The 11,577-nt window shown below is 53.1% G+C and overlaps 5 protein-coding genes across 5 annotated transcripts; 2 read left to right on the top strand and 3 right to left on the bottom strand.

Annotated features, from left to right (window-relative positions):
• Positions 1–123: 123 nt before the first annotated feature.
• On the bottom strand, positions 124–1,178 carry LY79DRAFT_658575 (haloacid dehalogenase-like hydrolase). Its single transcript, XM_060562725.1, has 2 exons — positions 1,111–1,178; positions 124–1,017 (listed from the first exon to the last, which is right to left on the bottom strand). Exons 1-2 carry the CDS (start codon positions 1,117–1,119, stop codon positions 277–279), a joined length of 750 nt encoding a protein of 249 aa, XP_060415195.1. The 5' UTR covers positions 1,120–1,178; the 3' UTR covers positions 124–276.
• A 2,430-nt stretch (positions 1,179–3,608) lies between these two features.
• On the bottom strand, positions 3,609–5,299 carry LY79DRAFT_550390 (epoxide hydrolase). Its single transcript, XM_060557565.1, has 3 exons — positions 4,157–5,299; positions 3,991–4,092; positions 3,609–3,919 (listed from the first exon to the last, which is right to left on the bottom strand). The coding sequence occupies exons 1-3, from the start codon at positions 5,156–5,158 to the stop codon at positions 3,782–3,784; spliced, it is 1,242 nt and encodes a 413-aa protein (XP_060415196.1). The 5' UTR covers positions 5,159–5,299; the 3' UTR covers positions 3,609–3,781.
• Positions 5,300–6,385: 1,086 nt separating this feature from the next.
• LY79DRAFT_164906 (uncharacterized protein) lies at positions 6,386–6,775 on the top strand. The gene has a single exon (XM_060551173.1). It carries the CDS (start codon positions 6,488–6,490, stop codon positions 6,689–6,691), a length of 204 nt encoding a protein of 67 aa, XP_060415197.1. The 5' UTR covers positions 6,386–6,487; the 3' UTR covers positions 6,692–6,775.
• A 1,432-nt stretch (positions 6,776–8,207) lies between these two features.
• LY79DRAFT_550393 (lipase 2) lies at positions 8,208–9,789 on the top strand. Its single transcript, XM_060557566.1, has 4 exons — positions 8,208–8,527; positions 8,578–8,942; positions 8,991–9,051; positions 9,121–9,789. The coding sequence occupies exons 1-4, from the start codon at positions 8,465–8,467 to the stop codon at positions 9,709–9,711; spliced, it is 1,080 nt and encodes a 359-aa protein (XP_060415198.1). The 5' UTR covers positions 8,208–8,464; the 3' UTR covers positions 9,712–9,789.
• Positions 9,790–9,996: 207 nt separating this feature from the next.
• LY79DRAFT_513318 (uncharacterized protein) lies at positions 9,997–11,119 on the bottom strand (the record flags this gene model as incomplete). The annotated part of the gene is made up of 2 exons (XM_060554481.1): positions 9,997–10,303; positions 10,428–11,119. 2 exons carry the CDS (start codon positions 11,117–11,119, stop codon positions 9,997–9,999), a joined length of 999 nt encoding a protein of 332 aa, XP_060415199.1.
• Between the last annotated feature and the right edge of the window lie 458 nt (positions 11,120–11,577).

Here is an 11,577-nt window from a genome sequence, read left to right on the forward strand (position 1 = left end):
TAAGACACAGTGATGAATAGATATAGTCGATTTTGGTTACTCTTCGACAAAGTATTCCGGGGTGGGCAACCCGTTCTTCAAACGCAACGAGCAATGCAGGCTCCCATAAGGGTTGAGGTTTTGATGGGCGCTCTCAATGGTGTGTTCATTTCATTCGTGTCTATTTTCACTTTTTCCCAAGGCTCTAATCTAAGGGTCTATGTGTAAATGCCATTTCCGCCAAAAAAGAAAAGGGAACATAGCTCATGTCGTCCGACAGGAGTGGTGGGGGGGTATCTATGAGCTCTCGTACTTGGCCAAGATGCTCTCAAAGTCCTTCCAGTTGTGCATCACGTCGAAAGCGCCGAGCTCCTCGCTGAAGAGCTTGACCATGGAGTCGAGCTTCTCTTGGCCCTCCTCGTAGTAGGGGCCGACATAGCCGAGGAGGGGGATGCCGGCATTCTTGGCGGCGGTGGCGCCGCTCCTGCTGTCCTCGATGGCGATGCACTCGCTGGGCTTGAAGCCGAGCTTCTCGCAGGCGTGGAGGTAGATGGCGGGGTTGGGCTTGGAGACGGGGGGGTTGATGCTGCTGGCGGCGGAGAAGATGCCCTCGTCGGGCTTGCCGAAGAACTGGTCCATCTTGGTCTTCTCGATGGAGGCGACGACGCGGGGCATGGCCGACGAGGAGACGATGGCCATGTGGTACTTGCCGTCCTTTTTGAGCTTCTCGAGGACCTCGATGACGTTCTCGCAGGGCTCGGCCTTGGCGCGCAGGTTGGCGATGGTGGTGTCGAGCTCCTTGGCCACCCACTCGTCGAACTCGTCAGCGGGGATGGTGAAGCCGTGGCGGGAGCAGAGGCCGGTCATCATGCTGCGGAAGTTCTGGCCGACGAACTGGTGCATGAGCTCGGTGCCGCCATAGCGCTTCTCGAAGCCGAACTTCTCGAGGATCTGGTTGGCGAGCTGGGCGCAGGCCTCAAAGGCCGCGTTCTCGGAGAGAACGAGCGTGTTGTCGCAGTCGAACAGGATGCACTTGATCTGTTGTTTTGGGGGAACTGTTAGACGGCCGGTCATATGGCTGGCCGCTGGGAAGCTTTGCGTGCCGTTCTCGGCGCTCGAGAACCGACTTACCTGAGGCATGTTTGCGGATTTGGGGACGTGATGTAACGGTGTTTGAGGAGACGGATGTGAAAGGTAGCAAGGCAGAACAGGGGAAAGTGAAGTGAAGAGAATAAAAGAGGAAACTTGTCCATGTTGGTGACAGATTTTCTACTTGATCGGCAAGGCATGAAAGCCTGCCAAGGGTGGTGTGGAGTGGTGGATATCTTCAGGAACACGACGGTAGGTCCCCTGGGCGGATCATGGGTGGAGGGACAAGTGGGCGGCGAGAAAAAGAGCGCAGGCAGGTTTCAAGAAGACGGCATGCCATGTACTTGGAACTTGTTATTCGTCAATTGACACTTGTCATGTCGTCTTATCTCGGGATTCCCATCTCGGACGATGTACGGCACAGTAGTTTATGTATGTACACTAGCCAAATGCCTTGGTGGACAAGTACGCCTCCAACAGCCTCGAAGAGTTGCCCTCAAACTATGAAGAGCATGGCGTAGTAGACCTATGACAACCAAACTCTCATAAACCTTTTTCCTCTTTTCCTGTGTATAGACCACACAACTTTGAGGTTTCGAAATGGCGTTCCGGTATGCGTTTCTTTCTGTCTTTCCGATGCCCGCATGGAGGGGTTGGAGGGGCAGATTTCATCAAGACAAGGGGACCCCCCTTCTCCCGCAGCCAACTATAGATAAAGAGAGGCCCTGGAACGGACCGAAACCTTTGGCCAACACCTTTCTGCGACGACATGATGTCATTCGGTGACGTATAGTGCTGCGAGTCCCCATCAAAGTGTGGATTCGGTGCAGAATGGACCCCCGTTCTGACTCGCGAGAACCGCCGCAGCCGTCCAGGACGCTGAAACCCCGCCAACCGTTGGTTCGTCCGACGCTGGATGCTGGATCCCGGATGCTGAGAGATATTAAGTAACAAAGTGCTGAAAGACGAGGCTTTTATTTCCGTTCTCCATGATTGACTGCCTGTCTTTTCGGTTGCGATGTGCAGTCGGAAGCTGGGAATTGAGAGCCTGTCTCGATAACTTCAAAGAGGATCCGTTTGGCCTTGGCTTTCTCGTCGACTTGTTTGATTGACTCCTCGTCCTCGTTGTCTTCTCTCGCGGGGCTCGGGGCCGGCGAACTGCGTTCTGCCCTGTTGCTTGACGAATCGTCGAACGAGGATTGGCAAGGACTTCTATCGTTTCCGTTAGCCAGTGCGACTGTTTTCTTAAACAAAAAATATACATATTCAAGACTTACAATGCTTGTTTTTTGCCCTTATCGTCGCTAACTGATGTGGAACCCATGGTCGATTGACGGAAGTGCAGCTGTTGATGAACACAAACAACCACCAGAGATTTTTGTAGATGGAATTTACCAAGAGAATTGATCTATTCACTTTCTTTGCGAATTATAGCTATGGAATTCTTTTTCCAGCTGTATCTCCGATATCCGAATCCCAACACGACCCGGAAAGGTTCATCCTGTCAAGCCTGTTGCCGATTAGTCGACCCGCCATTTCTAGAAGTTTAATCTGGATTACGATCTGTAAGAACCGCCAGAAGCCGCGAAAGATATCTTATCGCAAGGGGTCATAATACATATTTCGTGGGTCATACACCCAATCCCGCGCTTCAGAAGTAGAGGTCGCCGCAGTCGATGATACCTATCGATGTCGCCTCAGTATGCTGCCATATGGCTAAGCAAGTCTTCTTGACAGATGGCCAGGTCAACCAGAAACGGCTGGCAAAGGATATTGAGTGCGTATCCAGCGAATTTCGGGAATTTTGGGGTAAGTTGAAATGATGTACGGAATGACACCATCGCGTCAAGGTTGATGTTCATATCCTCGGTGATGTTGATGGTATTGGTGTAATCATCAAAAGACTTCGTGTCGACAGGGCGTCTCCATGATCAGATCGAAGATCACATCATTTCTATTCTCACGAGATTCCTTGACAATGAAGATCTCGGGCAATATTCGTACGGCAAACTCCGTATAGAGCTATGTATGTCTGGCGACAGAACAGGGGCGGCTGATATGGCAGTCCAAGGAGGGATAACGCCGGACAAGCTCTCCGGGTTTATCCATCGTTCAAGGGAAGTTAGGGAAACTAGATGCAGTAGGACACATCTTCAGGCCGATCAAGATTCATATACGGCACCCCATTGCTCATTATGGCTCAGAAGCGCAGGGTACTGGTGAAGAGAAACAGCAATCCATGAAGGCCGGCGGCTGAGGCAAAGATAAGTTCCGCACGGAACCTTATGTATCAGACGATGCAGAGGGTTGCAAGCTCTCGACTGAGGTCGTAAGGGACTGGCAGATAAGCCATCGTGGTTTGCATCTAGGGAAGAAAGGGCAAGAAAAAAAACATACAACACCAGGCATTCGCCGCTCGTTACCAACCAAACTATTCATCCGGCGGCTCTCAATGGCAGTATCTATATGGAGCGAAGAGGACCTCTTTGCAACGACTTTAATGGTTGAAGTATCTATATAGGTTATGATAACCTTTGTTTGATCGCCTCCTTATAGGGTTTTGAAGTAACTGTTCATCATTACTTTAATACTCTCTAAATGATTATCTCATATCCCTTTACGCCCTGCTTATACTACAAGGTTTATAAATTATAGAACAGACAGTATATATCCATACTATCCAACTCTACAACACTCTTTGAATTAGAGTAAGTTATGCGTTCAACTGGCCAAAGAACTGTTGCACATCCTTTACATAGAGCTCCGGATAGTGCTCAGCAGGGAAGTGACCGCCAAAGTCGCGAGTAACAATGAAAGTCAAGTTGCTAAGTCTTTCGATCCAGCTTGTGGGCTGCCCCAGGGTTTTTTTGTCAGCAAAAGAAGTTCAGAGATGCTGCAAACGGGAGCAGAATACAAACTCACCGCCAAGGGAACTTTGGCGAGTTCCGCAAACGGACCATTCACGTTGCCCCATTGAGCCACGCCTGTCGGCACATCTGATTGGGGAAAGTTCATACTCCCAGGCTTGTGTTCGGGATCGGATCGTTAGTTAATTGTTTTAGTTTTTGGAATTTCATCTGTTACATACCTTGAGCCATTCCAAGTAAGTCCTGACATTTCCATAGGCACCAGGTATCCATTCCAACAGCGTTCTTGTCACAACTTGCTTCAGGGTGAAAGGGTATCCGTCGCTCAAGGCATGAATCAGATGCCAGATCCATCCCGCATATCCGACGGGGCTGTCATTGAGAGCTTGGCTAAGCTTCAGAGGGCCCTGGCTTTGGATCGTCATGTACGCGTTAAATCCACTACTGAATGCCAGAACCCCCGCAATGTACTCTGACTCGGTTTGATCAGTCAGGTTGTTACTGAAGCGCTCAGTGTCGGCCGTGGTGGGCTGAGCGAAATAGAAGTCGGTAAAGTGCCCGACGAGGTTTTCCTTCTCGTCGTCTGCCATAAACATGGCAACCCACCAACCGGCATCGGTGGAGATGACTCCGTACTTTTCATATCCCAGCGTCTTCATTAGGTTGGCAAAGGCGGCGCCGGCTTGACGGGGACCGAATCCTCCGTGTGTTGGCGCCGGACTAAAGCCAAAGCCAGGCATGTCGGGAGCCACAACATGAAAAGCGGGCGCGTCTGCGTCCTCAGGCGACGTGAGGGGCTTCAGGATCTCATTCCACTCGGTGTGCGTAGATGGCCACCCATGGAGCATCAAGAGGGGAATCGCATCAGGTCTCTCAGACTGTTCGTGAACGAAGTGTAGAGGCAACGATTGGTTGTACCCGTGTCCTGCCGAGACGTTCACGATGTAGTGGTGGCCGTTGTCGTTAAGTTCTTTCTGAACTTCGAGCCAGTCGTATTCATTCGCCCAATATTGTGCAAGGGCCGTCATGTTGTCGGCTGGCGGACCTTCTCTCCAGGTGTCGCTGGTGCCATCTTCCAAGCCTAGAGACGGCCTATAAAATTCAGCTTTTGTAGCGGTCTGCTCGATCAGCTTTGGGTCGACGGAGATTTGGTATGGAATGGGCGTGTTGTCGGCTTTCGCCATGCTAAGGAGCACTACCGCAAATAGTGTTGCATAAAGCATCGTGTATTTGAGAACCTTGTTGAGTATTCAGTAAAGTGAAGAAGCTCAGTGATGCCGTGTGAATGAAATGATTCTACTAGCTGGTATATGATGATGTTTTTATATGCCCTGGCTTTTCTTAAAACGATCTTTATTCTCGCTCGATTGCTAATCACTACTTCTAGGCTGGCATCGTTGATACATCCTCAATAGACACCTGTTCCACTGGGTTACGGAGTTGACTTTACAAATTAGGAAGGCCAAAAGAGCCAATAATCCATCGACCATGAGTTATGATTGCTAAGCCACTGCTTATAATTCTTATTGATAAATAGGTTCTAGCGCTTACAGGGAGATACTTACTCTAATTATCTAGAATAAACGGAATACCCACTCTGTATGAATGCGTTAGCTTGTCTACCAAAATCTCCATTTATAAGCAGGGCCAGGCGTCAGCACCGATAAGTTTAGTTGATAACCTCAACGGCCGCGTCCTCAAGGGCAGGGATGCAAGATGTGGGTTACTTGGCTTATGTCCTGCGTTAGCCGCTGAGGTCCTGGCGGGTCATGACCCCTCAATAACGAGCGCCAGTGCCCTTGGCGACATTATGGATGACATTCGCTTCGATATAGAGTGCCCTATAGATCTCGAGCCTCTCATCAAATCTCCCTTCATCGGCCCTTCGAATCACGAGTCCGTCGAACAGCCATCGTCTTCTTCATCACTTACTCTACAACCATATATGGAACGTATCAGACAAAGATTTCCCCGCGCCAGACAGGATCTGGTCAACCGACTTGCCCGAGCCTGCTGGGACCGGTTCCGGAGACTTATGTCGGCTAAGCGCCAAAATGCGACACTTGGCGTGCGGGATGATTAGACTAAAGATGACGCACCCCATTTTGTTATATCAGAGGGAGCACCAACCTTCTTTGGCTCTGGGCTTAGAGCATCATTTGATACGACGACATATCACGCTACAATTTCTTACCTACCTACAAGACCCGGATAACTCCTTAATAACTAGCGTAGCTCCTCTATCTCGAAGAGTCGGGACAGGTGAACTAATTGAGTGTGATGTTTGCGGCAGAAATATTCCGTTTGAGTTGGAATTCTCATGGAAGTCAGTCTCCCAACTCGCCTAACAATTTCGAGAGTTGTTTCTGATAGAACACAGGGAGCATCTCTTAAACGATCTGCTGCCCTGGGTATGTCACGACGCTTCATGCCCATACGGAACCGTACCATTCTTCTCAAGTGAAGACTAGAGGAAGCATCTTGCTCTGCAGCATGATTTGAAAAGCTTCCGGCTATCGTCGAACTGCCCACTCTGCCTCAAGGCCGAGCCGATGCTAAATCACCTGGAAACCCATTTAGAAAACATATCTCTCTTATCCTTGCCATCAGGCGTAGACTTAGACGGCAAGGTCGAATACGATGTATCGCACGCTAAGGCTACGGTATCAGAAGAGCCTCCTCGACTTAGCCCGACCAAACCATCCAACTCGGCTGCTGCTGACACAACGCTGCCCTCACTAGAGAGCTTGACGTGAGCATAGCCTGATGCCTCGATAATGGCAGGGAAATACGTATCTGAACATCACTTGGGAGATCACACGAAAAGCGCTACCGTAGTGGCAGGCTCTCGATATAGCACTACGTCGTTCCCCAGGATCGGAAGCCTGTGCTCCGGCAACAAGCAATACTAGAGCATTATGGTTTCAAACCCAAACTGCCGTAAGCCTTGCTTTTTTTTTCTTTTTTTCTCTGTGCTTACCGAAGCAATCCAAACCAAATCTTCGCATTTGCAGACCAAAGCCAGCCACTATCGACCCGCTGCTTGAGGGAAACACTGGGAGCGATGAAGAAGTGGTGGCACAACCTCTCGACGAGCGAGGCGAGCCAGACATCTCTGAGTGAGGAGTGGGTTGAGGCTGCGGCAGGAAACGTTGACGACGGCAGGGAAGTGTGTCATTGATCTCTAGCGTGTATCCTCGGCGAGAGCCGCTCCCACCCTGTCGCTACAGGAACAGAGACATTTGAGATTATTCCAATTGCATAATCATTGGATTCATGTTCTGTCTCGTCGTCTCACAGTTGATACTTCCGTGGTCGTGAAGCACAAGTACTCCATCAGCTATTCAAACCGGGCTATGCATCGATTGTATGATGGTGACCCGGTGAGTCCAGCGTCACCCAACTTACCAAAGTAAAAGAAAGAAAAATAGAAATTTTCCAACACTCTATACTGGAGCCTAGTAGCTCCATCTTCTCAAACGACCAGACTCCGTTCGATGGCTTTATTGCTGGAGATAATGGTGGCAGCCCTACCAAACCGAACTCCGCGATGTTGAACAAGGCCAGACGAAGCAGCAACATGCACTTTCGTGAAGCCCTGAAACTTAAGGCGGGCAAACGGGGCCTGCCATAGACTCATTCATTGGTGCAAGACTTGCCACAATATGTACACTACCTAGTTTGACACAGAGGTACCCGCGCCAGCTTCTGATATCGCAACGAACAGAGGTGTCTGATGTCCACCGGTGGACTCTCGGATGGATACCAATTAACCACGCAGATGAGGGATAAAACCTCTGGATCCACGATAGTTAGATCCGGCCTGATTCGAATGTTGTTACAACACCGTACCTATCTTCAGCTAAGTGGCCCTATCGTTGACTTCTTCACTCTGATGCCAGCCCAATTTTGACCGTTCACAATGACCTGTCGCGTAACGCAAGCTATGTCAAGACGTACATCTCGGTCCCCGAGAAGTGGATGAGGGTGCATTGGGGAGCTACAAGCCAGAACATGTAATCAACATGGTATTAGACTACAAGAGGTGGCCTCCAGGTTTCTCAAGAAGACCTTCGGCGGGAGGTCGGTGATCGGACATATTGCTTGACGAAGACATCACTGCACCATCTCTCACGGATTTCTTTCGCGGCTTTTTCGGCTTCAATGAGGTCTCTCTTCGGGAATCTGGTCGCTAACGCGTGAGCCTACCCCTGGATTTACATAAATGATAGTCATCAAAGCATACATATGCAACCAAGTGTCGAGTAAGATGTGATCTGCACACTTCATCAAAAGTACCCGGCAGGATGCTAAGCCGCCCAGCTTACGTGCTGGAACCGTCTATCTGCCTTGTGATGACGGCAAAGATAACGACCAGATTCGACCGGAGACCGTCAGCTGCCTAGTCAGTAATCGGCAAGACAAACCCCGCACTCTGTCTCATCTTTTAGCCATCTTGACGACTTAACATAAGACGTTGAAACCACCCACTCCGCGTCGGTTGAAACAAACTCGACCACTTACCCAGAATGGCGCCGCGAACTCGTGAAGAGCTTCTGGCTTACGGGGTGCCCGATCCCCTTTTTGAGGCCGTACGTCGGACGCCTAGCCGCGGGTTGATGATACTGACCGAGCCTGACAGGAGCTTGCGGCCAACCCGTTGCGAGACCCCCAACCAAGCGACCCGTACTACGGCCGGAACGACCTCGCCGCGAAGCGGGAGCACCGGGCCACGCGTCTACGCGAGTTTCGCCACCTGCGCTACCTCCCGGGACCCATCCCGGACCAGGTCCGCGAGGAGGACCGCAAGATCCCCGCCAGAGATGGCCACGAGCTAACCATCCGGGTCTACACCCCTGTGGGCGCCCCTCCGCCAGAGGGAGGGCGCCCGCTCGTTGTCATGTACCACGAGGGCGGCTGGTGGTCGGGCGATCTCTCGGACGAGGAGGTGAACTGCCGGCTCTTCAGTCGCGACCTGGGGGCGGTCTGCGTCAACATCGACTATCGGTCAATCCACCTTCCTGCCTGCCAAGGCAAAAGCTAACGAGGAGACAGCCTTGCGCCCGAGTTCGCCTTCCCGACATTCATCAACGATTGTTGGGACGCTCTGCAATGGGTATGTACAGAGAACCCTCGCGGGGAGTGACTGATCCCACGGCTGACCCGGAGCCACCCCTTTTCTCAGGTCGCTGGGAACGCCTCGAGCCTGGGCGCGAACCCTTCCCGTGGCTTCATCATCGGCGGCGGCTCGGCGGGCGGCAACATCGCCGCCGTTCTTGCTCACCTCGCCCGCGACAACGAGCTCTCCCCACCCCTGACCGGGCAGTACCTCTGCGTGCCAGCCATCATGTGTCTGCTGCCCCCGGAGGCCATCCCGGAACAGTACCGTTTCGAGTACCTCAGCCATCCCTCAGTCATCCCCTCCAAGGACCCCGTCTCGGGCGCCCTTGCGAGCGACGGAGGCGCCGCCTTGCAGAGCATCGTGCAGCCGGACATGCAGAGCCCGCTCTTCGTACCCTTCCGGTTCGGGATGTTCGGGCAGGGGCACAAGGGCCTACCGCCCGCCTACATCCAGGTGGCAGGGCTAGATCCTTTACGGGACGAGGGCCTCATCTACGAGCGCTTGTTGAGAGAAGAGGCGGGCGTCGCGACCAAGCTGGACATCTACCCCGGCCTCCCGCATTACTTTTGGACAAACTTCCCGCGGCTCGAGAAGAGCAGGCAGTTCGTGGAAAACTCTGTGCAAGGTGTCCGTTGGCTGTTGGAGCAGAAGTAGGGCCGATGAGAACATCACGTGTTGAGACACTACAGACGTCAATTTCAGATATGATATGCATACGCACATCCACGATTCGAGGTGATTTATCAGGGCAACAGCCTTGATTCGTATTCTGTGAATGGTCAAATCTACAGCCCCTGGCGCGAAGAGCAGTATATATGATTATGACTAGCCGGGCAGCTAGTGGGAAAACTATAAGAACGCCCGCCCCCCTGGCAGCAGGTCAGCCGGAAAAGAAAAAAGAGAAAAAATTGCCGCCGAGAAACACAAACGGACATCGCCTCAGATGCACAGCAACGCCCCCTTCGTCTCGTCCGCAAGCTTGGCCCTCCAGATGCGGTTCTCGTTCAGGATGAAGATCTCGCCGTTGCGGCCGAAGCAGAAGTTGGCGGCGCCGCCCTCGACGAGGATCTTGCCCAGGAGGACGCCGCCGGGCGACCAGATGTTGACGCCGTCGCCGCAGCCGCTGTACACGTTGCCGTGCACATCGCACTTGATACCGTCCGGGATGCCCGTGTCCGCCATGCTGAAGAGCCGCCTGTTGGTCAGGAAAGGCTCTCCCGAGTACGATACCACGTCAAAGGCGTAGCTTTTGTTGCCCCCCCCCGATAGTCAGTCTTTGGTTCCGTCCACGTGCGAAAGCTGAAATCATAAAAAGCAGAGATGGCAAGAGGGTCTGGGAGGGGATAAAATACAAAACCGGAACAACTCACATGGTCGACGCGCGCGTGAGGTCGGTGGACCCGTCGCCGTGGATCCAGTCGGTGTCGGTGATGTAGACGATCTTCTCGTCCGGGCTGAAGCAGATGCCGTTGGGCCTCCCGAAGCCGTCCGCCATGGCCCTGATGGAGCCGTGGATCGGGTCGTAGCGGTAGACCTGGTTGGGCAGCTGAGGCGGCGGGCGGATGCCCTGCTCGTAGCCGTAGATCGGGTCGGTGAACCAGAGCGAGCCGTCGGTGTGGGTGACGACGTCGTTGACCGAGTTGAAGGCGCGGCCGTGGAACGAGCTGACCATCATGCGCGTCTGGTACGGCGGCTCCGCCTCCATGAAGACAAGACCGCCGGGCGCGTCCACGGTGCCCTGGGAGCAGAAGACGACGCCGTCGAGGTAGTTGACGCCGCCGTTGGCCATGGCCACGGTGGCCGGGTGGATCTCCTCGCAGGCCACCGCGGGGCCGTCGTCGTCCGGCAGAACGATGCGGCAGATCTGGATCTTGCGGCCGCCATTGCTGTCGGTGAACTGGTTGCTCGTGACGAAGAGCGTGCTGTTGCTCTCGATGAAGACGCCGGCCTCGTGGGCGAACGGGTAGTCCTGGTTCTCGTGCAGCACCTCGAGCTTCGGCGCGGGGCCGTAGAGCTTCTTCACGCGGTCGTCGTAGACGACGAAGGCGGGGTGGTCGGTCATGGCGAGCACAGAAACGAAACAGAAAGAAGACAAGAGCAGAATAGCATAGGATAAGCTAGAGGCGAGGGCGCGTGATAGGTGGTGAGAGACTGATAACCCCCCAGACAGAAGACGTTCAGTCGTGTTCCAGCGCAAGACAAGCTTGTCCTCGAACCCTTGGCGTCGTCGTAGTAGCTATTTCTAATCGCGATGGCAGCAGCCAGCTAGCTAGACCAGAGAGGATGGAGGGGTCACGGCGAATGGGCGTTTTGAGTCTTGGTGGTCGCACGGATGCGGGGCACGAAGCAGCTGTTCCCTGTCACGGAATCAGAGTTCAAGGGTCTGTGGGAATGTCGGCAACTGACTCGGAGGGCGTCATGCCGTCTCTCACGTGACCGGCCGCAGGTTTACATCGAGACGTGCATGAATGGGGTACGGTAGTATCGGGATTTCAAGGCGGCAAGAATCCATCTGTGAAG

The sequence above is a fragment of the Colletotrichum navitas genome (assembly GCF_030913465.1).
Source record: "Colletotrichum navitas strain CBS 125086 chromosome Unknown LY79scaffold_22, whole genome shotgun sequence".
Taxonomy (NCBI): domain Eukaryota; kingdom Fungi; phylum Ascomycota; class Sordariomycetes; order Glomerellales; family Glomerellaceae; genus Colletotrichum; species Colletotrichum navitas.